The sequence below is a fragment of the Gopherus flavomarginatus genome, chromosome 10 (genome assembly GCF_025201925.1).
Source record: "Gopherus flavomarginatus isolate rGopFla2 chromosome 10, rGopFla2.mat.asm, whole genome shotgun sequence".
NCBI lineage: Eukaryota > Metazoa > Chordata > Testudines > Testudinidae > Gopherus > Gopherus flavomarginatus.
In genome coordinates, this window is record NC_066626.1 from 38705591 (window position 1) to 38730555 (window position 24965).

The 24965-nt window shown below is 40.9% G+C and overlaps 1 protein-coding gene across 7 annotated transcripts; it reads right to left on the bottom strand.

The window, feature by feature from the left end:
- Positions 1-1237: 1237 nt before the first annotated feature.
- HNRNPA3 (heterogeneous nuclear ribonucleoprotein A3) lies at positions 1238-24965 on the bottom strand. Of its 7 annotated transcripts, XM_050969064.1 has the most exons (17): positions 24869-24963; positions 23631-23747; positions 19727-19829; positions 12782-12904; positions 12546-12692; positions 12250-12460; positions 11902-11991; positions 11715-11819; positions 11539-11622; positions 10470-10634; positions 7991-8116; positions 7840-7909; positions 4289-7743; positions 4129-4201; positions 3137-3205; positions 2343-2421; positions 1238-1526 (listed from the first exon to the last, which is right to left on the bottom strand). In XM_050969064.1, exons 3-12 carry the CDS (start codon positions 19790-19792, stop codon positions 7857-7859), a joined length of 1170 nt encoding a protein of 389 aa, XP_050825021.1. In that variant the 5' UTR covers positions 19793-19829; positions 23631-23747; positions 24869-24963; the 3' UTR covers positions 1238-1526; positions 2343-2421; positions 3137-3205; positions 4129-4201; positions 4289-7743; positions 7840-7856. The 7 variants fall into 7 exon arrangements, with proteins under 7 accessions (XP_050825021.1, XP_050825024.1, XP_050825022.1 ...); XM_050969067.1 differs by lacking the exon at positions 4289-7743 and having other exon boundaries at positions 24869-24965; XM_050969065.1 differs by lacking the exon at positions 3137-3205.

A 24965-nucleotide genomic window follows, 5' to 3' on the forward strand; every position in this document is an offset into this window, starting at 1 on the left:
TCACCCAAATTCATTATAAACACTACTAAATGAGCATTTTTGTGAAGAACCAAAAACAGCTTCAGATACTGAATTTGTACTGTAAAGAGTTTAAGGATATTTAAGGTAATATTTACTACCACATAAACTGTGCTAGTTACAACTGTAACTGCACCAAGAGAGCATACTATCCCTGTGTAGGCTGCTTTGAGGGACTACAACATATGTTCATTCTTTCAGCACTTAAGCCCTCACATCTATCAAAGCTCTCTGAACTTGTGCAGAAGAGATGGTCCTTCCTCACTTCCCCCCCGAGTTACAATCTTACCCACAGTTGCTTAGCAGTGAACCAGCATTGAAATAGGGGTAATTCTCCCCTCCCCACCTCAAGTGTAGTCATCATTTGTCCTATTATCAACTGGCTATCACAGTGGTTCTCAAACTTTGTACTGGTGACCCCTTTCACACAGCAAGCTTCTTGAGTGCGACCCTTCCCCCTTATAAATTAAAAAAAATTTTTTTTATATAAAACACCATTACAAATGCTGGAAGCAAAGTGGGGTTTAGGGTGGAGGCTGACTACTCACAACCCCCCACATATCACTACCCCCCATTTGAGAACCCCAGGAGCAGATGGTCATGCCGAGACCTGGTAAAAGTGGGGCACATCACAGGCTCAATCCAGGGAAGAAATCTGAGGGGAGGTTTTCTAGCAAGTTAGGTTTAAACACAAGACCTTAACAAGTTCTAACACATCCTAGCTCATCTCTCTTAAAAAACCCACTCACCACAAAACCTCCACATGCACAGCTTTCCAGTTTAAAAGGATGATTTCAGCACACATGAAAATACTAGATAGCCTAAGAATACAAAGCCCTTTCTTTTCAAGGTGGGAGTCTGGGGGACTACAAGTTACAAGGGCAGTGGAAGTGCAAGTTTTCCTATACAACCCTGCCAGTGTTACACAACATTGACCTACTATATTCTCAAATCCCCATGCAGACACAATTTATTTCCTGGTCAACCCCTCCAGTTCCAAGTGTTGCGAACACTGACCAGAACTTTATTGAATTAAGACCACACATTTCATTCGTCAAATAGCATTAGAAGGGTTGCTTCTGGCCACAGGCCTCTGTTGAATGGCTCTAAATCCAATTACTTCTACAGCACTATAGGAAGACAAGAGATCTTACTGACACACTAGATACTAAAAAAAAAAAAAAAAAATAATAATAATAAAAAGTCATGACAATTTACAGAAAATTAGAAATATTTTAATACATATAAATGCATTATCGACAATACTTTGATATACATAGTTAATTAACATTTATGGATGTTCTTTTCTAAAACTTGTTTGAATGCAAGCTGTACAGTTTCACTACATTATCCTTTAAGCCTTTATCTGACATTTTAATTATAGGTTTAATTTTTGTTTTCAAATCTTGTGACATTGTCCTCTATGGAAGGGTCACTTTTCTTCTATGATGGATAGACTTGCACCACTGAGTTCAGGAAAAAGTTATCTTAGCGGTACAGGAGTCAACCTGCAGCATCCACAGTAGAAAAAGAATCATTCAGATACATTAGAAAGTTAGCATACCCCAGACTGTCTTGGTATCACTATGTTCAAGCATATTTTTAAAATACAAGTATTGATAAATGGGATCAGATTGATATTTAAAGGAATACTCCAGTGAAATAACTAAATGTTATTTTATTCGTTGTACAAAGTGTCTTAAACACATAGCAAAAGACAGTAAGACAAGGCATTATGACATTCTGATGCAGGGAAGGACTACAACCTTTCCCTCCACCCATTAAAATACTGGAAACCAGACTGATTTCCAAAGTTTCTAGTGGCAAACCAAATTTCAGTCTCACTCTGCATCAAACTGGGCCCGCTGGGAAACAGGACAGTCCACACACAGAATGGAGGTGGCATTTTGTCCTGTTTCCCAACGGGCCCAGTTTGATGCAGTGTACACACGCACGCACACGTTTTCATACTTTTAAGTATTTAATGGAGTTTCCCATTTAAGTTGCAATGTAGAAACAAATGCCTGGTAACTATTTATCCTTGATAGCAAGGACTGCAAATTAAGATGGATCCTCTATCATAATCTGATTTTATCTAGCACATTTCATACTCTTGGTATCCTAAAGTACTTTACAAAGCAACCAATTAGAAACTGGTATGGCAGTGACTTTGTTCACAAGCATGGCAGCTACTGCTAGTTCAGCAACTGCACCAAATAAATTTGGGATCCACTTCAGATACTGGAACCAGTTTGGAGAAAGGAAAGTGTTGTCCATGAAAACAGGACAATCCTCACTCTTAAAAGTGCCTGTGTAAATATTACCTGGAAATTCAGATATTCTGCTATACCATCTGTCCAACTTTTCTTTAAAGTAAATCGTTCATCTCCTTGTCTGATGAAACTAAAACATAAGCAATTGGAAGACAGTAAGCAGAAGTAAATTAATTCAATATTTTACATAAGCATATTGGGAAGCTAATTTCAGAAGCTTGGATATCCAAGCTTTACACTTAAAATGTTAAGAAAATCTCCAAAGCACATAAATCTACAGAAAAGACAGAGGTTTTGTAGCTATTTTCTGGAGTCATCGTAAGTATCACCAATATATCAATCTATATATCTTACAACTGAACTAAATACTTTCCGGGAACTGTATACCTAGATACCCCGTATGTTCTTAGCACTTGAAAATGCTATAGGCAGGCTGCAGCAAAAAAATAAATGATCTAATCTAGAAAGTGACCCTTTGTTGATGATGTGCATTCAGAAGAGGTTCCTCTTAGCCAGGGTTAGGAAGGTTACAGCAGGCAGGCACAAGCAATTTTCAATCTCTGGCTAAGAAAGCATGCTAGCCACCAAATGCAACAAGGGTATCTAGTACTCTATGAATGGTATAGAGAACCTTCTGCCTCAGTGCAAAACTACCTTTTCAACCTTGGCTCAACCTAGAGTGGGGGGAAATAACTAACTGTCATTCATTTAATTTGTAAAAATGCACTAAGTGAGATTTTCATGGTGTTTATAAACATGCCATCTAAAATAACTCTGTAGAAAAATCTCTAATCAGACTTATCAAATGAGACAATGAAAACTAAATAAAATTAAGAATGACTCACACCAGTTTTCAAAGGCTGGATCTTTAGGTGTTCACAGGGAGATGTTGACAGGATTCAACTGGTGGGATTCTAGCATTAATCAAAATCCATATATTAACACTTAACAGCTGAAACTGTTTAAGTGAAATGTATTCATTTGAATTTTTCATTTTAGTGCAATTTAAGCAGACAATACTGGCTGAGTTGTACTTGAAGACTACTTTCAGTGAACAGTAATAGTTCCAAGTAAAAATATCTACTAGTTCTTATTTTATCTGACTGAGGTTTTATTTAAAATAGGTACTAGACTCCAGTGTAAAAAAGGGCTACAATGGAAATATTCCCCACCATGACAACTTCAGGCCTAGAGAGATGAACACAGAAAAACAGCAAATATCCAAGACAGTCAAGGACTTGTGCAAAATAGAACAAGTTATTTTATTCTGTCTCCACATAAATAAAAGTGTTGTTTTGAGCTAAAATCCACTTTGACTGATCCCTATTTGTTATAGGACATTCTAAGGAAAAAACTGCCAGGACAAGAAAAATTAGACTGGACCTACACATCCTGATGTGTCATTTCCTTTGCTAATTACTAATGCCATTAGAGAGCCTAAACTTTTGCAAAGGAATAGATCATTGTTCTCGTTAATAGGAGGAATGCTTTCATCTGCAATACTCTAGTGTCACCATGTTAAAAACAATTTTGAATGGTGGTCAAAAGGTTTTTTAGAAGCTCTCTTAACAGTGGGAAGACTATAGTCCACTGCTCAAATCCCTGATCCACATATTACAAGATACAAACAGCTGAGAAATGAATTATATAGAACTGCTTTCACACCCACAAAAAATATCTATTTCTGAGCAGCGAATGCTGTGATTTGCTGATGCACTTTTCTCCTATCTAGGAAAAAGCTCAATACAAGTTAATAAAAAGGAGGGGGCGGGGAAATCTAGAAGGGAGTGAGTTGAAGGGTCATGATCAGATGCTTGTTGTACAGGACAAGTCTTACCTAATCAGAAACCTTTGAACTGAAGAGATATGCAAGACATCTCATTTTGTCAAGTTGCAGCTTCTCATTCAACCTGCAATGTAAATAAATTACTCTTACCTTGTTTAAAAAAAACCACTACTGTTCTAATTCATGAAAAATTTTTAAAGGCAAACCTTACCTATCTCATTGCCCTTCCTTTCAGGTCTAAATGCTAGACCTATTGATTTTGTGTCAACTCAAGTGGCTATCACTCAAGGAGGTTCCAAAAGGTGAAGAACTCTTGCTAGACTTTCTTCGATATTTCAGCAGATTTAACTAGCTTTTGGAAAGCTGCTCACTATCAGCACAGTATCTTATGCCTTCACTTCTCTGGAAGTTGAAGCTGCTGTTGCTGCCGCTGCCTTGTCATTCTTTAATTATGCTGACTTGTCCATACTCAATAGGCTGCTGAAGTCCTGTCTTATGAGTCCTTTGATCCATACTTTGCTAAGAAGTACATCCTAGGTTCTTAAAGCTGGTTAAACACTGTCTCACAGCTTACACTTTTCCATATTGCATACCACAACTAAGCTACCCCACCCACTTAGGAACAAGTCACTTGCAGACTTCAACCTGTTTCAAGTTGCAAACAAGTCTTGAAACTAATGTAAGTGTTACAGGGCAGCTACAGAGGCCTTGTTAAAAAGAACACTGTCAAGACTTTACCTCAACCCATCCTAATTCTTTCCCTACAATCAGATGCAGATCCAGATCCAGGTTTACCCAACTCCTTGTTAACAAGCATTTGCACATGCAAGTCAAGGAGTGATCTAAATGTTGTGTGACTGCAGAACTCATCCACAATTTTGCAAGTATCCAGATCAGATGCCAGATTTGATGGACCTTTTAAAGTTTGGCCATTCTCTACACCTCCAAGGAACTCGATTTAAGTATCTCATTTAAGTGCTACTTTTTCAAACTCCCATCTCAATGCATGCCATTCTACTATAGTCTGGATTCATGCAGATACTAGACTATTGGGGTTTTTTAAAACTAGAGATAAAAAAAAATCATTTTAGAACATTCCCACAAGAAAAACCTGAGCAGATGAGAAAAAAAAATCCAGTTTGGTGCCTACCAACCTTGACAGTGTTCCTTGTTTCTTTAGTATTCTGAAATTTGAACACACTCCCATAACAATGTTTGGCAACATTGCTTAATGATTTTATTGATTTTTATTTCTTCTACAGCCTCTTAAATAGTAACTTATTGTAGTTTGACTGTTCGTAACTTAAGCCATTTCATAACATCTTTGAAGATGGATTCCTGTGCTGGAATTGCATTTACCTTATACTGCACATTGACTGAGAGGTGAAACAGGTGAGAGCAATTTGAGCATCATATTCTGTCAAAAGTCTGGGGTTTTTCTTCTACTGACTGTATCCCTACTCTTCTGGGCCTGTATGACAGAAAGCACTGCTCTGGCAAGAGTTGAGAGAAAAGTCAAATCAAGTTGAGGAAAGGGGTCATCAACTTCATCCCCCTGTGCTGAGGTAGGACCAAGTAAACCTTGATAGGTTTTTGACCATCCTCTTTCTTAAAAGGATTTTCCAGAGCCTCTTTTGGAAACCTATTCCAGAACTCAACTATTGTTGTTGTTAAACAGGATTTCCTAAATATCCAGCCTAGATCTCCCTTGCTGCAGATTAAGCCCATTACTGCTTGTCCTACCTTCAGTACATACTGAAAACAAATTGATTACCATCCTTTTTGTAAAAACCCTTAACATCGCTGAAGACTTATTAGGTCCCCCCCTCCATGTTCTTTTCCCAAGACTAAACATGCCCAGTTTTTTTAGCCTTTCCTCATGTCAGGTTTTCTAAGCCTTTTATTTGTTGCTCTCCTCTTAACTCTCCAATTTATTCACATCTTTCTTGAAGTATGGCACCCAGAACTAGACAAAATGCTCTAGCTGAAGCTTACCAGTGCCAAGCAAAGAAGGACAATTAACACCATCTCTCCCCCCACCCCAAAATGTCCTACATGGAGACACTCCTGTTAATACACCCCAGAATATTAACCCTTTTTGAAAATGCATCATTGTTGACTCAGCTGTGATCCACTATAACCCCCAGATCCTTTTCAGCATTACTGTCACCTACCCAGTTACTCTGCTTGTATTCCACTTTGATACACCACCATCATCCAGTGTATCATATCTGAATTGATTATGGGCGTCTCTTAAGCAAACTGACACTGGTATCAAATCTAACCCAAACAATGGAACTAAAAAGACTTCCTGCCACTAAAATATGACCAAGTTTATTTTTAAATAACTCTAAATCCCTTACTTGAACCCATATCTTCAGAAGTAAAATACTTGTACTATGACAGTTTGCCCATCATCATGAGGCTTTTTAATGCATTACCTGAGACTGTCAGGGATTATACCTGTGCTACTCTTTGTTCCAAGTCAGAAGGATGTGTCCAGAAAAAATGCCTAGGGTGTGTACAAGGAAGCATATAGCCATTAAATTGTTTTACAACATATACCTATTCTCTCACTACAACAGCACATTCAAATGAAATATAGTTAATTCAAGAGAAAGACATCATGGCTGCTCTCTTCAAAGCACAATTTCATCCAAAAAATATCTAACTTCATACCCTAAGGTAATAGGCACTTGAGTTTCACCCTTTTGAGCTTTACAAGAATTTGAAAAAAGGTAAACGCAAGTCCATCTCCTCTTCACCCAGAACTGGAACAAGAGACTGCAGGTATCCCCTACATATCTCAAAATGAGACTGGAGGCAGTTTTAATGTAGCTAAAGAGAGTCTTGTTAAAAATATTTATCAGGCCTTATTTTCTTGCAGAGCCAGCACTAAGTAATACAGAACTACAAATTAAAAAATATGCACAAACCAAGAAGTAATTTGAAATTTTCATTTGAAAGTAAGCTTAATTCTAATCATTCACAAAACACTAGTTTAAATAACTCAATCCTAATAATACAAAACTATAATGCAACATATGTTCTCTATTTGCATATATATAAAACTCATGTCAATGGGAGTTACATATATGCATTGAGACTATACCTCTTAGACTACAAATCAGCAGGTGTTTCTACAGTTAAAGTTAACACAAAATGGTAATTGAGAAATTCATCAATCTTCTCCATTAACAAGAAACACCCTAAACTACATTTCTTTATTTTTGTTAAAGTCTGAACTAAAATGTGGAAAAACTGAACTACACAAATATTGAAAAGTTAAAAATTCCTTAATTGGTTTTTATTCCTGGTACCACTACCACAATTTACAGGGCAATATACCTGATGTAATGAGGGAAGAAAAAAAAAAAAAAAAAAAAAGAGACAAAGCTACAACAGATAGAAGACCTCAGGAATGTACATCTAATTGACACTACATTGCATTAATCAATAGCTGCACTTTTTGCAAACTGTGGCTATGGCAGTCCTGAACAAGAAGGGTTCTCTGTTTAAGCTGCAGTAACTTTTCTGACTATGGATCATCGTTCCTTCTGTGGCAGATTTTACAGTTCCTCTAATGCATTTGGGACGACTGTCTCAAAGTAACCTGCAGCTTTCCTGACAACTCCTCGCTCTCTCTCTCCTGCTAAGAACTGTAGCCTGTTGAATACAGGATAAGAAAATTATTACTCAGTGAACAGCTGTATATTCTTCATCATCATCATCATCATCTCTGTGTGCGTGTAATATACCCACCCTTTTTCTGGTTCTGTTTAGAATCTTCGGCCACCATAGCCACCACTACCACCTCCAGATCCATAACCACCTACGAGTAACATATATATTTACGTAAAATTTCTTTGCAAGTGTTTAAAATTTTTTGCTCAAAAAAAAGAGTTATATTTACCACCATAGGGACTTCCTGAGCTTCTGCCACCAAAACTGCCACCTCCTTTCATGGGTCCATAGTTTGACTGCTGTTGCCCACTATAATTGCCAAAATCGTTATAGTTTCCACTGCCACCATAGTTACCTGAAACAAAATTTATTTATTTATTTTTAATCATCCCAAATTTACCAAAGACAGCTTCAAACATAAAAACCTGAAGAACCCCACTGATTGGCCTCAGGTTGTATAGTTAAGCCATAAAAGTGAAAGGCAAACTCAAAACTGATAGTTAATGTAGCCCTCAACATAGAAGTTTTCTCTTCACCCCAAAAAGAAAAACATGAAACATCACTTCTGATTCAGGGGGAAGAAAGAAATGGGTCTTAAACTTTCTTATGAGGGAGAGCAATGTGGACAAGTTAGTGTTTATAATCAAGTCTTACAAAATTCTGGTCATATGGCTTGCCACAGCCTCATGCTAACCCATGCTAGTCCAACTTTCAATGCCATCTTGGGAAAGAGAACATGTACTACCTTGTCTTTGACCAAGCATCCACACCATTATGTCACTCCTATTTCTACCTCCATTAAGACAGAAAGTCAGTTTTTCTACTGAGGTACCCTAACCATAATTACCCAAAATTAACAGTTTTCCACCTGTAATTCAGTATCTCTTTAAGGCAAAATTAATAGTATGAACCCAAAAATACTGCTTTATTAGTTGCTGAAAAGCATAGCTAGATGAAGGTTCTACAGTTAGAGATAACAGTTAAACAAGATGAACCCCTTTCAAGTCCTTGACAGCCGCTAACTAGCTAGCGAGCAGTCTCAGAAGAGAAGTTATCCAGGAAAACTGAAGAGAGCATCTCTCTTCCCCCTCCCCAACTATAGGAAAAACAAACTCTACCAACTCAGGCCCCACTCCTCATTCTATATCCAAAAAGGCCAGTTAAGTACAGGGCTAATCAAGCCATTAATGGTTAAGAATGTGCTTAACTGGGGCCTTTGGCCAGGTCTATATATAGAAAGTGCACTGATTTAACTAATTTGTTTCTTTAACCTAGCTGGTTTAAGTACTGCAATGCCGTTGTGGGGCTCTTAAGTCAGTGGAGGAGTGGCTGAACTAATATCACCAAGTTTAGCTAAATTTGTATTGAACTTAGTGGAAAGACATTTTGGTTATGTTGATAGGGCCTTCCTTACCTTTCGAAGCACTCATCCTTTGGCCAGGTCTACACAGACCCCAGGGCTACAGGAATGAGTTGTGGCATACATTGCCAGAAGTATATTAATGTGAACTAGGTAGCTTTATGCTCATGCTAGCAGAGTCTACACAAGGTATTTTACAGTACAATGGTTTAGTGCATACTGCAACTCAACTCCCATAGACAAGCCCTAGCTGGGCTTTGTGGGTATAGCTATAGGGGTATATTACAATGGCAGAGTGCTCCTAGTATGAGTTCAGCTTCACAACTGCTTTTGCTGGTATATCTTATTCCAGACACCAAGGAATGTATGTTACATTTGGCAAAAAGTGTAGTTTTGTCAGTGTACGTGCATCCTACAGTAAGGATTTTTACCAGCACAGCTATGTTGATCAGGGATCACCCTCCTGACCAATACAGCTATACTAGCAAGAACCTGTAGTGTACATCTGCTCTTCATTCCAATACACTATTATACAACCAAGAACACTGAGTGTCCTCATTGAAAGCTGCATGTACAGACACTGAAAAGTTGAAATATCACCGAAGACACCCCTCTCTTCTTTACCCATTTATAACACACAGGGTCTTGTTAGGAAAGCAACCTTTTGCTAATAGTTAACCTATATGTAATCCCTTTATTAATACTTAGCCTCAAACCATCAATATAATAAGCTTAATTGTCAAATATAGCTTACATATCAAGACAGTGGTAGCAACTAATTTCCTGACTTTTGCAGTGTAATTAGTAATTTTGCATCCATTTTCTAATTAAAGAAAATGCAACAAACTGAAATACTTAGTGTTAGTATTTAAATGTCTTATACAGACTCTGATGTTCAAACCTTGCTGAGGTCACAGAATGGAGGAAGGGAAGTTTCGTATCTTAAACTTTCTGGCCAAAATAGCAGTAGTGGAGGTTATGAAAGATTAAACTAAATACCTTCATGCCAGGTTATACAGAATTTTGATATATTAAGTTGAGCATAGTCCTGGGAATTCTCTACTTCTCCTCGCTCAAGACCTCAGAAGAAAGTCTCTCCTCTATCTGCTACTCCCCCCCTGCACCCCAAAAATTATGGTCATTGCTCTTTACATAAAATTCCTGAGCAATGGAAGATTGTACAATTAAGTATAAACAAAGAAAGTTTGCTTACCCCCATTGTAATACCCTTATGTTGATTAAAACCCCAACCTCTGTCATTTCTAGAATCATTACTATATCCCATAATTTTAGGTTCTATATAGTTTAGATTTGTGAGCTATAGGCTATATTTTAAATATCTGCTTACCGCCACCAAAATTTCCTCCTTCGTTGTAACCATCGTATCCACCTCCTCCTCCTCCACCACCACCGCCACCATATCCACCACCTGGGTTTCCGTATCCTGGTCCTCCTCCACCACCACCATAACCCCCTCTACTACTGTAACCAGGGCCACCTCCATAGTTCCCACCTAAAAAAGAAAGATTAGTCAGTGTACCAAAAAAAACTGGGTACAGATTTAAGTAGAAAGATTACGTATGCTGCAACTGAAATGCTAAAGCTGCTTCAGCTACAAGAATATTCTTTGATAAATTAATAGCTAGGTAAGTCACAACACATTAGTCTATATGTCTGTACTAAAAGCAATAAAGTAGCTTTAATTATATTTGCATCACTGCCAGGTTTTCTTGCTTTTATATGAGGCATACTGAAAAAGGTACAAATCAACATACCGTGCAAGGGACAAATCCTGCAAACATTTTTTTGGGAAATAACTTTACACACAAGAGTAGACCAGTGAACTCAATGTGACTACTTTACATGTGTTTGGAAGATCAGGTCTAAAATAGTCTACTGTTCTATTTCCTCTATTGTTTTCAGAGGCAGAAGTGCCACTTACACATCTTGCTGATGGGCAACTTCCAGAAATTCTGTCCCGCCATGGGTTTGGATGCCTATCTAAACCCAAGTCTGCTAAGATTACAAGTTTATGATATCTTTTACATATGAACCTCAGATATTGAGTCAACTTTCATGTAATAAGGTCGTATCAGACCCTTGAGGTTTCAGCCAATAGCAGGCATAGGAACTAGAAAAAAAAGTTAGCTTTCATTTAACTGTTTTCACTCAATGAATATTTGACTACCATTTACTTAAATGTAGACACGTTTAAGGCTCAGTTTACACTTGGATCAGTTTCATTTTAACTAGCTTGCTCATCTTTAGGGAAGATGTAATTGCACTGGAAAAAAAAATATCAAAGGATTTCATTCAACTCATATTGCACAATATCCAAGTAAACAATCCCTGCCAAAATAACCTCACTTTCCAAGTCCAAAGCCAGTTCTGATCAAGTGGTGTTAGGATATGCTTACCATCGCCAAATCCATTATATCCATCACCACTCCCAAAGCTTCCACTTCTCCCACCACCACCACCGCTGCCGCCACCATAGCCTCCTGGACCAAAAAAAGAGGTTTTCATGAACAAATACAAGTCTGGTTGAGCCAACGTCTTATTTTGATGAAATATGAAAGTCTCAATCATATACCTCTGCCACCAAAGTTTCCTCCTCGGCTGAAGTTTCCACCACCACCACCACCTCCTCCTCCAAAACTTCCACGACCCATGAAGTTGCCTGAGCCACCTCCACGACCTACAAGATATTTTACATAGATTAGTTTGCATTTCATTTAATATATGTAAAAATATCCCATTATGCATCACCCCAAACTCACCTCTCTGTGAGCTAGCAGTCTGCATCTCTTGCTTGGAAAGTGCTTTTTTCACTTCACAATTATGTCCATTTATAGTATGATATTTTTGAACTAGAAAACAAACAATTTTGAAATAGTTTCTCGTTTTCACTGTTCACCAGAACATGAGCTACACAAAGCTTTAGTAAAAAGCTAAGAATAGGTTAAAAGCAAAGATTACACTTTATCTTAGCTCATACAATATATTTCTTGCAGCATGCTTTCAGTCAAGTATTTGCTTACTAATAATACATTCCATGCATGGTTCAGGTCTGTGTAAAATCAGTTACACTATTTCAAGTAATTTCACATTCTATAATAGTCACATACCAACAATTTTATCAACTGTATCATGATCATCAAAAGTTACAAAAGCAAATCCTCTTTTCTTTCCACTCTGCCTGTCTTCCATGACTTCTATGGTTTCAATCTTGCCATATTTTTCAAAGTAGTCTCTCAAATTATACTCTTCTGTATCTTCTTTAATTCCACCAACAAATATTTTCTTTACTGTTAAGTGTGCTCCAGGCTTTACAGAATCCTAGAAGGTCAGAAACTATATTTAGTACTTAAGAAGTGATCAGAAATATAAATATATACTCAGTACAAATTAAGTTATGACTTACTTCTCTAGAAACTGCTCTCTTGGGCTCGACCACACGCCCATCAACCTTATGTGGTCGAGCACTCATTGCAGCATCTACCTCTTCCACACAAGAGTAAGTCACAAAGCCAAAGCCTCTGGAACGTTTTGTTTGTGGGTCTCTCATCACCTACAAGAGCATAAGAGACACAGTATCACCTTACTACATTTAGATATTTACATTGTTTCACAAACATTTTTTGAATTATGACAACTTACCACACAGTCTGTGAGCGTGCCCCATTTTTCAAAATGTTCTCTTAAGCTATCATCTGTTGTTTCAAAGCTCAGGCCTCCAATGAACAGTTTTCTCAACTGTTCTGGCTCCTTTGGGTCATGGCCCTGCAAAAACAAGACATCTTCTCAGCAAGCTACACCAAACACTTGTGTCCTGTAAAGTTAACAAGTTTGGTAACATTATTAACAATTCTGAGTTTTTTTCATAACATTTAAATAAAAAGCTTTCTGTTCATGTTTAACATTTGGTGAAGAATAGGTGTAAGTAATTCCACTGGTTAGCTTCTTTAGTGATGTGTGGTTTTGTGTAGCAGGCTAGAACTTTGTTTTGAATTTTAGTATTACAAGTTTGGTCCTACCGATAGCTAGATACAAGAGTATCAAAACAGTTTATTTTTAAAGTGTATCCAAATATCTATGGCATATTAATACTATTTGACCTGCAAGTCTCAGGAACTATATCCTATGGATTTCATTATAAGTGAGTCACCACTATACACTGGCAAATAACTTCTACAGGGTTAAAAATAAAGCAAGACATCAAGCCAAAAGGCACTGTCAAGAAACTGAAGATCAGAGTCTCAGTGGTCTGAGAACATGCTGTTTTGCTAGATTTAAGTGACCAGTGACTTGGGAGCCCACACTATAAAGGGGCCCAATTTTCAGACAATGGGGTCTTTCAAGATAAGCAACCAAAAACTAAGATTTAAAAAAAAAAAAGTCCAGCACACACACACACAAAAAAAACAGTCACTTTTTGAGCATCTCGGCCCCTGTACAGAGGCAAACAAAGTTGTAAAGGCTTTCTTATAGGAAGCTTCAATTGTCTTTTGCCAGCCTGATTAGACAGCAACAATTCCATCCATCAACAGCCATTAGCTATGTTAGGCTGAAAGTACACCTCTACCCTGATATAATGCAACCCAATATAACATGAATTTGGATAGAACATGGTAAAGCAGAGCTCGGGGGGGAGGGGGGGGGGGCTGTGCACTTGGCAGATCAAAGCAAGTTCGATATAACGTGGTTTCACCTATAATGCAGTTAGATATTTTTGGCTCCCGAGAACAGTGTTGTATCAGGGTAGAGGTGTATAACAAAAAGCACTGTAGCCCCACACCTTATCCAAGAGTAAAACAAGGTCTTGTCTATATGGCACAGTTGAACTGCTTTACCTGAAGGTGTAATTTTAAGAACAGATTTAGTTCAATTGCTTCAAAAAGCTGCATGGACATGTGAAGACAGCTCTTAAAATGTGAATCTTATACAAATTAGTGAAGCAATTACAAGTATTTTTAAAGAACATTTAGGTAATGTTAGAACATGTTTCTAGGACTTATTTTTGTAGATCAAATTTAAGACATTTTTGGAAATTTGAATTAAGTGTAAGCTTACTTTAGGTCTTCGTTCAAACATATTTCTAAAAGGCCACATTGTCAAGTATCTTGAAACACTAAGTCTAACAGTGCTGTGAAAAATTGGCCCCAAAGTGCTTTCTTGAGCTGGGCCCATGAAACAAGGTTAAAGCTGGAGGAACAACTACTGTATTAGAAAGCAAAAGTAAGGAAAAGCTTGTTTCTACTTTAGTTGAGCTGAATTTTAAATGTGAGCTATTAAAATTAAATGCAGAGTTTAGTTTTAAACAGTGCAGCTTCTCAGGGCATTCTTTAACCCAGGAGGTTCTCAAACTAGGGATTGGGACCCCTCAGGGAGTCACCAGGTTATTACATGGGGGAGGTTCGTGAGCTGTCAGCCTCCACCGCTTTGCCTTCAGCATTTAAAAAAGTGTTAAATATTTAAAAAAAAAAAAAATGTTTTTAATTTATAAGGGAGGGTCACACTCAGGCTTGCTGTGTGAAAGGGGTCAACAGTACAAAAGTTTGAGAACCACTGCTTTAACAATACATTTTGAATTTTGATTAAGTTTAAAGACATAAGGGGTTTTCTCCTTCCTATCAGTTTCAAGCGATTTAAGCAATGAAGGAGATAACTGACTAAGTGCTGACAATGTACAACTTTTTTTTTTTTGGCAAACTTACCAAATATTGTAACCACAGGTTTTACTAAATTACACAGCAGGTTAAAAATTAAAGAGTGTTTTTCAAGTTGATTACATCTCCTTAAGCCTACTGGGCAACTCATACAACAGCTCATGTGGGAAAAGCAGAAGATGAATATTTTAATGTTTATGAAAGCAGTGTCACAAAATAGGAAACACTCCAGAGTGGAGTGCTGGACAAGGCCCTGTGCACAATTAAAGCCCTACAGAGGGGATGTGCATGAGGGATCACTGCATCTGCAGGCTAATGTGGAACAGACACAGGGAAAGCTGAAGGATGGCTGATTGTACGTACAACTATATGGATCTATAGCTCACGAAAGCTCATGCTGAAATAAATTTGTTAGTCTCTAAGGTGCCACAAGTACTCCTGTTCTTTATATGGATCAAGTAACCCTCACGAAAGCTCATGCTGAAATAAATTTGTTAGTCTCTAAGGTGCCACAAGTACTCCTGTTCTTTATATGGATCAAGTAACCCTGGCCTCAGACAGATGTGATCTGCCACTCCAATCTGCAAGTGGAGCATTCCAGTCCTGCTCTCAGGTTAGGGAAGGTCATTTGGCTTTTCAGAAAAAAAACGTATTTCCCTTTGAATGAATGCAATATGGCTGCCTTGAAGGACAACATATTTATAAGTTATTTATTCAAGACTGCTTAGCAGACAAAGGCTTAAGACTGAATTTTGTACCACTTCTGGGAAATACTCAGTTAAGTGAGTTCCAAACTATAGTGCAAAGACCAATGGCTGGTGGTTCATGAAGAGCTGGCTCATTTTCAGATGAGAAAACTCTATAGATAGCCAAAAGCATCCCCTCCCTCCCCCCAGAATTAGTTTTATATTTTAAACAACTAAGTTACCATAAAAATAGTATGTAATGGTTAAGTAGAGGGTGGAGGGAAGGTTTCAGAGGTCCTGTGACTACAAGAGGGAGACATGGTTCATGAAATACTTTGAATGGTCCAGACTGAAAATATTTGGGTACCTTTACTCCAAATACGTTAGTTACATTTGTATTTAAAAATTGTAAAGGTTCAAGTTTAGTCATGGTGTAATTACTGCTTCATAGTAACTGCAATATAATGTAATCAGCAGCATTCATAATTTTACATGACATATGCTGAAGAGTCAGTATTTAACCTACAACATGTTTTTTACATTTACATTAGCCAGCTTTGTTTGTGATTGTATATGCACACACACTCCTTTCCCCGCTGTGCCTGTCTGTTTTCAGTCTTAGCAGGCACTGAATTTAAAGAAATAATAAGTAAAGGTCTTGAATATTTCAAAAGTGCCTGCTCACAGTATTGGAGCAAAAGAAGCATGAAGAAAAGCTCTCTCAACATGTATTTTGTTTGGCAGTTCAGCCTGCCAACAGAGAAACTGAGCTGGGTTCCTTTGTTAAAAGGGACCTACAAAAAGAAAAAGTAGACCTGATCCCTTTTGTTGTTCAACATGTATCAGATTTGCCATTTTAATACAAATAAGAGAAAATCAGGTCTTATCTATGCTCCAGGAATTTGACTGGAGAACAACCGAAAAGAGTCATTCCTGGTGGAAGGGAAATACTGCTGTGTCATTTTCTCCCCCTAGTTCCTGCACAAACTGCAGTCTTTCCTTGGGATTTCTTATGTATTGTATTCTCATTGGCTAGAAGGAATAGATCTTGGTGTATTAGTTTCTCCTTGAGTCAGGAAATATTTTGCTGGGTACTGCACTCTCCTTCTGGTGATTGTCTTTTTTTAATGCAAGAGAGTTCTGAAAGGGGGCTGTTTCTATTTTAGAGAAAGCTCTCCAGGAAGATGTTTTTTTCCTGGGAGTTCGTCGCTTGGGAAACAGTGCTACCTTGTTAAAGAATTTCATTCTCTGGGGACAGATGGCTGGAGTTTTCTGGAGGTTAGTTTCCTGGAGATGGGATCAGGATTGTCCCTCATGCGTGTGGGGGATGGACTGTGGTGTTAGTCTCCAAGATTGAGGATTATGCTGAATATTATACTCCTGTCAGCTACGTTCAGCCTGTTCTCCCCTGCCCCCCACGAGCAGATGGTTGCAATGGAGAGGAAACACAGCACCGGCGCTCGCAGCTCCTTGCATAGAGGAAGGGTAGCCTCCCACGAGACCACACTGCGGGCCTGCGCGCCATTTCGCGGCGCCGAGACGCCTATTCAGGGGGCGCATTCCGGAACGGGAGCGGCCAGTCTCCGCTCCGACCCGCCCCAAGGAGCACGCTCCGCGCCAGTCGCCTCCCCCACCCTTCCTGCAGTCTAGGCCAGCTGCCACGCTCCCTCAGCGCAGCGCTAACGCGGCGGCGGTTACCTCCATTTTGTGACCGGACACGAGCCGCCGCGTTCACCCTCGCCTCAATATGGAGCAGAGAGGAAAGCGGGATCACGTGATAGGAGGAAGGCGGGCTAGAAACCAGCGCGCGCACCAAGCTGCCGCTTACCGGCAAGGGGAGGAGGAAGAGAGCCTGTTGCTCTTTCTCCTGTGGGAGCAGCATCTCTGACCCCGTATGCGAGACCAACATTTTCTGTCTGGAGCCCCCTGGCTCGTTGTATTAAGCAGCCACAACAGGAGCGCTTGAGGGAGGGGCGAAATACAAGACATGGCCGGGTGCGAACAAGCCGCTTCCTTAAGTCTCTGTCTTTCCTTTGTACAGGCACCCCCAGATCCTAGCATTTCCACCTGCATGTGGAAACCACCGGGGGCCCGCAAGCCCGCACAGCACTCCATGACAATCCTACGCTTTGTCTGGAGACACCGGGAGTTAGCCACTGGAGACTAAAACGCACTTAAATGCTTCCCAAAACTTAATTTGCTATTGCAGCTCCAACACCAGTTCACTTGTTTCATATTTAGAGCACAACAGCTTCCAAGAAGCACTTAGATTTTAGAGTTTTCCCAGACTACTTACAGGTGCTGTTTTCACAGCCCCAGATATCAATATCCTTTATCAACAGGGAAAAAAACAAACAAAAAAAGAGACATGCAGATCAGAACGGTGGAGAAGCTTGTGTTGCCACCGACAGCATATACCAACTGATCTGCAGGGACCAACCCTAGCTAAGAATAAAATACTGCAGCTCAATCTCCAAGCCAATTCAATCCCTAAGTATTTCCAGAGACCAAAAATAAGACTGACAGTGACAGACTGGTGGAGAGACTTGTCCTCTGTAAAACTGGCTGCAGATTTGTTACGGCATTTTTAATCAAGAAAATCAGCCCATTGATGGTAAATTTAGTAAAAGCCATGGGTTGTGATTTTTTATACAATACTTTAACACAGTAGCTTTTTAAAATTATAGGCAAGCATCTCCGGCCTTTCCTCTGTCATGTTCTTCTCCTTGCCCTGCTGAGGGGGCACTGACATCCACAACAGAATCATTATCCTCTGCACAGCAACTCTAATCTTGGCCCAATGAGGAAGTGGATGGAGGCTGAAGAGCAAGCCTGCCTTACATTCATCCCAATAGCAGCTCCTACATCCTGTAGGACTTAGCCCAGCTCCCTGCTCTGGATAGTGCAATCTATTGCATGGAATCACATCAGCACTCAGGTTTGGCCTGGTCACTCCTCAGTCATGGTGGCACTGTGACCTTGTGCCCATGTTGCAAAGCCCTGAATGGAGAACCAGGCCATAGGAGCCACCAATAAAGGACGAACGTGGGACAGACTTGCTCTGACATGCCCCATCCTCAGGGCCTCCCCTCTTCACCAGGCTGGCAGACCAACTCACCTAAAGCCTTCCTGCACGGAAGTCAGAGAAACCACATCCATAACATTTTCACCATCATGAAATCTGCAGCCCTAAAATGACCATTAAACTCGTTTTTCGCTTGTGGGTTCAGAGACTGAGCAATTGATGTTACTTTTTTGCATCTTTGGATAGAATGTAATAGTTATGGTATTGTTTTAAAAAGGTTTAAGGACCATTTTTGGTACAAAATAGCCTCATGCACAACTACAAAATGGGGAAGAAATGGCAAGAGGGTAGTACTGCTGAAAAGGATCGCGGGGGGGGGGAGATAATAGATCAACTTGAATGAGACAATATGAAGAAGTTTAAAAAGGCTAATATTCTTGGGTATATTAACAGGAGTGTTGTACATAAGACACAGAAAGTAATATTTCAACTCTACTTGGCATTGGTGAGGCTTCAGCTGGAGTACTGGATCCAGTTCTGGGTACCACATTTTAAGAAAGATGCAGGTATATTGGAGCAAGTCCAAAGGAGAGGAACAGAAGTGATAAAAGGTTTAGAAAACCTGACCTATAATTACAAAAACTAAGTCTTTTCTCAGGACTAAAAATGCCAAGGGACCTGGATAGGGAAGTTGTCACTTTTACAAGGTATAGTCTCACTTCCATTCTCAGAGATTGTAAGGAATTGTTCATTTTAGTTACAGATAGCTTGTCTTCCCTCTGACTGAGAGCAATGGAAGGAATTCTGAATAAGATCAAGAATTCATTAATTTACTGCTGATGCTCCTGAAACCATAAGCAGTAAAGCAGAAAACATCTCAATCAATAGTGAAAATTAGCATCTTTGAGGACATTTGTAAGATAAATTTTGTTATAGTAACAGAATAGAAGTACAGATTTTATCTCATTCTACAGGATAGACTCTGAGAAGTAATAAACTATACATAACATTTTAGCAAACAAGTTTGTTGCTTGGACCCTGTTTTGTTTCGGTATTTGTAATGCAAGGGATGGGAGTGTCTAAACAAGTTAACAGAGCAGAGCAGGCATGAATGCTGAAGAAGTGTTGTTAAATAACTCGCATTGAAACATTCAGACAGACAAGACTCTCATCTACCTGTATAGGAGAACCAGAATGAACTTAAGAAATAAAGGAAACACTCTACCTGTGAAGATCTTCTTCCTTTCCTCTTGTAGTCTTCAATATCTCTCTCCTCTTTGATCCCAGACATTTTCGAAGGATGCACTAACTCAGTTGCTCCTTTTAACCTAGGAAACAAGCAGTATGAGTCAGTATTTACCTCTGCGGGTCTTTTTCTTCCCCATACGTAAAGAAGAAGCCTTTCCATGGGCTGGAACAAATAAGTGGCTTTACTAAGAAGGGCAGGGTATGGCAGTGGGGTAAAGCTCTATTAAAAAATAATAGAAGAACATGTTATGAGACAGAAGATGGAAGCTTAGAGGAAGAGTGATGCAACAGGATTTATTTTTTGTGTTTAACCTTTAGGTTATTTTTAAGATAGTTACTCTAATTGCTAGTTGGGGAAGTGAGGTCTGAAAAAAGTTTCAGCTGATTTATAAAACACCATGAAATCTGACTGCTGTTGCATAGCTATCACAGTCAACATATGGTATTCATCTTACTACATAAAATTTCATTTCTGGTCTTAGATTCTGTTTCTGATATCCTTTAAAGGAGTGGTGGGCAACCTGCAGCCCATCAGGGTAAATCGCTGTCCAGCCGCAGGTTGCCTGTCACTGCTTTAAAGCCTCCAATGTTTAACAAATATTGTTTATTAACAGGATTATTGGGTAGGTTTCCCTTGTGTTCTACTCACTGAGCAAGTAGCCTACAAGACTATAATACGGGAAAAACCATCGCCATAACAGCAAATATTGCTCTAATGCTTTACTTTAGACATTAATGCAAGTATCCTCAATGCCACTGTGGGTTTCTGCTAGTTCAGAAAGTCCAAAACTGTGGACAGCTGACCACTAGTGATCTGTATGTGGAGTACAACTGGTCACATGGTTTTGCCTCATCTTTGTTTCCTGTTGCAAGTTTAATTAAAGCTAAAAACCTGTAACATTTTTAATATGTCTTGTAAGCAATTGCTTACAGTTACCAAGGGCACATACAGTCACAAATAAGGGAAGTAGTCAACAAGACAATCTTCAAGATTGAAAAGTGGCTGAACTCATGTGCTAGATCAGCGGTTCTCAGACTGTGGGTCGGGATCCCAAAGTGGGTCAGTACCCTTAATGGGGTCACCTGGGATGCCATTAGATTTGATGGGGCCCAGGGCTGAAGCTGAAGCCAAAGCCCAAAGGCTTCAGCCTTGGGTAGTGGGGCTCAGGTTATAGCCCTCCCCCACCCCCCCGTGGGGCTAAAACCCTTGGACTTTCTTTCCCCTATTTTACCCCAGCCCAGGCAGTGGGGCTTGGGCAGGCTCAGGCTTCTGTCCCTCCTTGTGAGGTTATGTAGTAATTTTTGTTGTTAGAAAGGGGTCATGGTGCAATGAAGTTTGAGAAGCCCTGTACTAGATTATTGTCCTTTAACAAGTGAAAGGCAGCATGTCCCCTCTGCTCCTTGGCTATTTCAGTTAACACTGAAGTTTAGGCCCCCAACTTCCTCTACACTTTTAAATGAATAGCTGGAAACAACTGCACACAGATTTAGTCAACATCTTTCTAGTCACCAGACAAAATTTACAGTATAATCTATTCAACAGTGAAATATTCTAGTAAATGTATTCCAAAGTGAGAGTAAAGTATAAGCTGAAAACACAAGGCCAGTTTCTCTCTGCCCTGGTGATAATTCAGTCAGTTTACTAAACCTAGCTTTTATATATTGTCTTTTACAGGATATATATAGATCAGTGATTTCCATGTACTTTTTTTTTTTTATTTCAGCCACTGAAGAATATCCTGGGAAAGGCAGAGATGCCAGTTAGTAAGAGTCAGATGTACAGTTCTTCATGGGGCAAGAAATAACAATAATCTAAAATTAGCCCATATCCCATTTTGTTACTAATATAGGAATCCCCAATAAAGGGAAAAATAGTTTTAATATTGTATGTTGGTTTTAGATTTAATTCTAACATTCGGCAAAATATAGCAATGTAGAATCTAGTAAATCAGGAGCAATTCTATGTTTATTCCAACAATGGTATTTGAAAAATGTGATTAGTAAACTAAGTAACTGCTTGACCATCACATATGCAAGTTACCAAACAGAACTATTAGCTTTTTAGGTAGACAGTCAACACGTTTAATGTATGCATTATAAAAGCTGATTCTACATTAAGTGAGAATGAACTTTTATTCTGTAAACTAAGAAGAGACAAGATTTAAACCAAACTTCAATTTGATCAGATTTTAATCAATATTTAAACACTGATTTAAAAACAACCTATCCTGTTTAGAAACAAAAGCTTTTATAGGAGCATTTAGGAAGTACCACCAGAGCTTCTCTATTGTCCTCAAATGCTGTCTACCTCAATGCTAAGTTTTGTGCAGCTCCATGTATGCCATTTCAGAGGTGAAAGTCAATTTCTCTCTCAAGATTCCTCAGAGCTGGTGTTAGAAAAAATATGAGTCTATTCCTTGCTTCTGAAGAACATAGGAAATTATGGGTAACTGGAGGAGGTGGGTGGTGAGACCAGGAACTGGAGGCAGTCAGGGGCTGCGAAAGGGGAGGATGGGTAGGTTTTGATGCACTCTAGCACATGCCCGGAGGAGTTGTTAGAGGTGTGGGAGATTCCCCAATCTATTCCCACTTTTAGACCTCTACTGTGCCTTTTTAAGGTTCTAAATCCCCTCACTTTCCTATCAGCAGCTGTTGTCACCACTAGCTAGGCTCTATGCAGGCCAGCACTAGCAGGAGGGGTGGAGAAAGCTGCCTGAAATCTGGTACCACAATGAACACAGGAGACCAGGAGGAACTACTACTGTCTACTTAGAGCAGAGGTGGGCAAACTAGAGCATGCGCGCTGGACTGTCCTGCCTGGCCCTTGAGCTCCCGGCCAGTGAGACCAGCCCCTGGCCCCTCCCCCGCTGTCCTCCCTTCCTAGCAGTTATGCCACCCCACGGACAGCGCTCTGGGCGCAGGGCTGTGCACACCTGCCAGCAGTGCGTCTGGTTCTGGCCAGGCAGTGCAGCTGCCAGACATGCTATTTTGAGTGGCATAGTAAGGGGGTCGGGGGGGGGTTGGATAAAGGGTGGAGGGTCCCAGGGGGCAGCCAGGGGACAGGGGGGAGGTTGGATAAGTGTGGGAGGCCCGGGGGGGGGGGCTGTTAGAGTGCAGGGGTGTGGATAGAGGTATGGGGATAGGGGGGTTGGATAGGTGTGGGGTCCCAGGGGGCCTGTCAAGGGGCAGGGGTGTGGACAGGGGTCAGAGCAGTCAGGGGACTGGGAGCAGGGGGGGTGGATAGGGGATGGGGTCCTGGGGGCAGTTAGGTCAGGGGTTCTGAGGGGGGAAGTTGGGGGCAGGGACCAGGCCATTTGGGGAGGCACAGCCTTCCCTACTCGGCCCTCCATACAGTTTTGCAACCTCCAACATGGCAAAAAGTTTGCCCACCCGTGGCTTAGAGGCTAGTTGAATGCATGAGGTATCAACTGGGATGCAGGCAGGCCTGATAGGTTTGCTATAAGCAGAAGTGCCAACATGCATGACACTGGGCAGTACTAGGTCTACAGTGCGTTTCACAGAAACTTATGGCACTGCATTTAAACACAGCTGTAGTTAAGACAGTTCTGACAAGGAGAATATATTGCAAATGTATCTGAAGAAGATTCCTTTAAAACATTGTTTCTAGCCCGGTTTTAGTTCTGTTCATGACACTATGTAAATGATTTACACTGTTGCAGACAACCCATTCCCAATGTAAGCAGCATTATCACTTGTGAAGAGCAGGAAAATATTTGATACGGTACACCATGGATTTTCAAGCTATATTAATCATGATCCACACTGTTAAACGTCAGCAGGACAGCTCCCCTACCATTTGCAAACTGTTCAACATCCCTAAGGCAATTAAAACAATTGCTTACACAGAAAGCAATTCTGACCTGTTATGCTACTGTCTGGAGTTTCTTCTCTGCCTCTTACGCAGTAGCAGTTACTAAAGGAGGCAGCCAGGTTCTCCCTTTCTTCTAGTTGCTTTTACATGCTTCAGGCCTGGATACCTGAGAAACGGAGTGGTGGAATCTTGCTGTGAGTTTTTACTGAGCAGGGATACCCACATCCCTCCCCAATGGATTGAGAAAGGAACGGTTGTGCAATAGTTCTCTCCAACAGCTGAGGCATTACAGGATCTTCCATGGGTAGCAGTAGGATCTGCTTTGTATCTTATTCTCAGAGTAGGCCGGATCCAAAAATTTACTGAAGTCAATGGGAGTCTGACTGACTTCAACGGGCTTTGGATCAGATTCCGTGTGAGAGACTCTTCCTTTGTGTCTATTCCCAGACTCGTGGCAGCTGCATGTTGGTTGTTTCTGGTGGCTGGGACAGACTTTGGCTTTAGACGTTTGTCTCTCCCTGGGGACAGTGGGGATTGTGTTGCTGTAGGTGCAACTGCCAGCCTATTCTGGAGGCGTCACGTACACCAGCCTCTCCCCCAGTGAGGATGGCATTTTGCGGTTGTCTCTACCGGGGGGAGGATGGGAGACACCAGGGTGGCATTTTGCAGCTGTGGGTTGGGGGTTGTTTATCGCTCCCCATCCCCGGGCTTAGGCTGGAACAGCCGCTTTCCCGGGTGCCGACTGGAGAGTGTTTGTCGATGCCGGGAGAGGGAGCATTGCTGGAAATTACGCCCCTCCCTTGGGTGCGCGCGGTGGGGATTTTACTGGGGGGCCCGGGGCTCACTCTCCACCCCCACCCTCCCTGCGGGGGAGATATTACGAGCATTGCTGTTTCCTGGCCGGGCCCATAGTGTCAAGCTCCCTCCCTCCCCCATCCCCGGAGAGTAGAGTGCTCACAGGGCGGCAAAATGGCGGCCGCAGCCCTGTTGCTTGAGGGGCCGGAGTACGAAGCGCAGCCCTCCCCCCACCCTCGGCCAGTGCGCTATTTCGCAGAACCGAGGCGGCTGGCTCGGGGGAGGGGGGAACCGTTCGGAGGAACTGGGGGGAAGCAGGGCCGTTTTGCCGCCAGCCTGCCCGACACACCCAGCTGCCTACGCTCCCGTCCCAAATCCACCCGCATGGAGCCCGGCCGGGCACGAAAGCAGCGCGCGGGGAGACGACTTCACTACCCCTCCTTCGTGTCTGGCCAGACAGCAGCCCCGCTCCCTCCACGCGGCACCGATTACCTCCATTTTGTGACCAGGCTCGTTTCCTTCAGTTTCAAATTCAATATGGAGCCGAGAGGGAGAGGAGAGGAGGGGTCACGTGAAAAGAGAAGGCGGG

Coding starts and splice junctions, on each gene's coding strand:
- HNRNPA3 (XM_050969068.1), bottom strand. CDS start 19,792: ATGTCTGGGATCAAAGAGGAGAGAGATATTGAAGACTACAAGAGGAAA. Junction 11,992..12,249: donor TACAGTTGATAAAATTGTTG/GTATGTGACTAT, acceptor TTTGTTTTCTAG/TTCAAAAATATCATACTATA. Junction 11,820..11,901: donor GACTGCTAGCTCACAGAGAG/GTGAGTTTGGGG, acceptor AATATCTTGTAG/GTCGTGGAGGTGGCTCAGGC.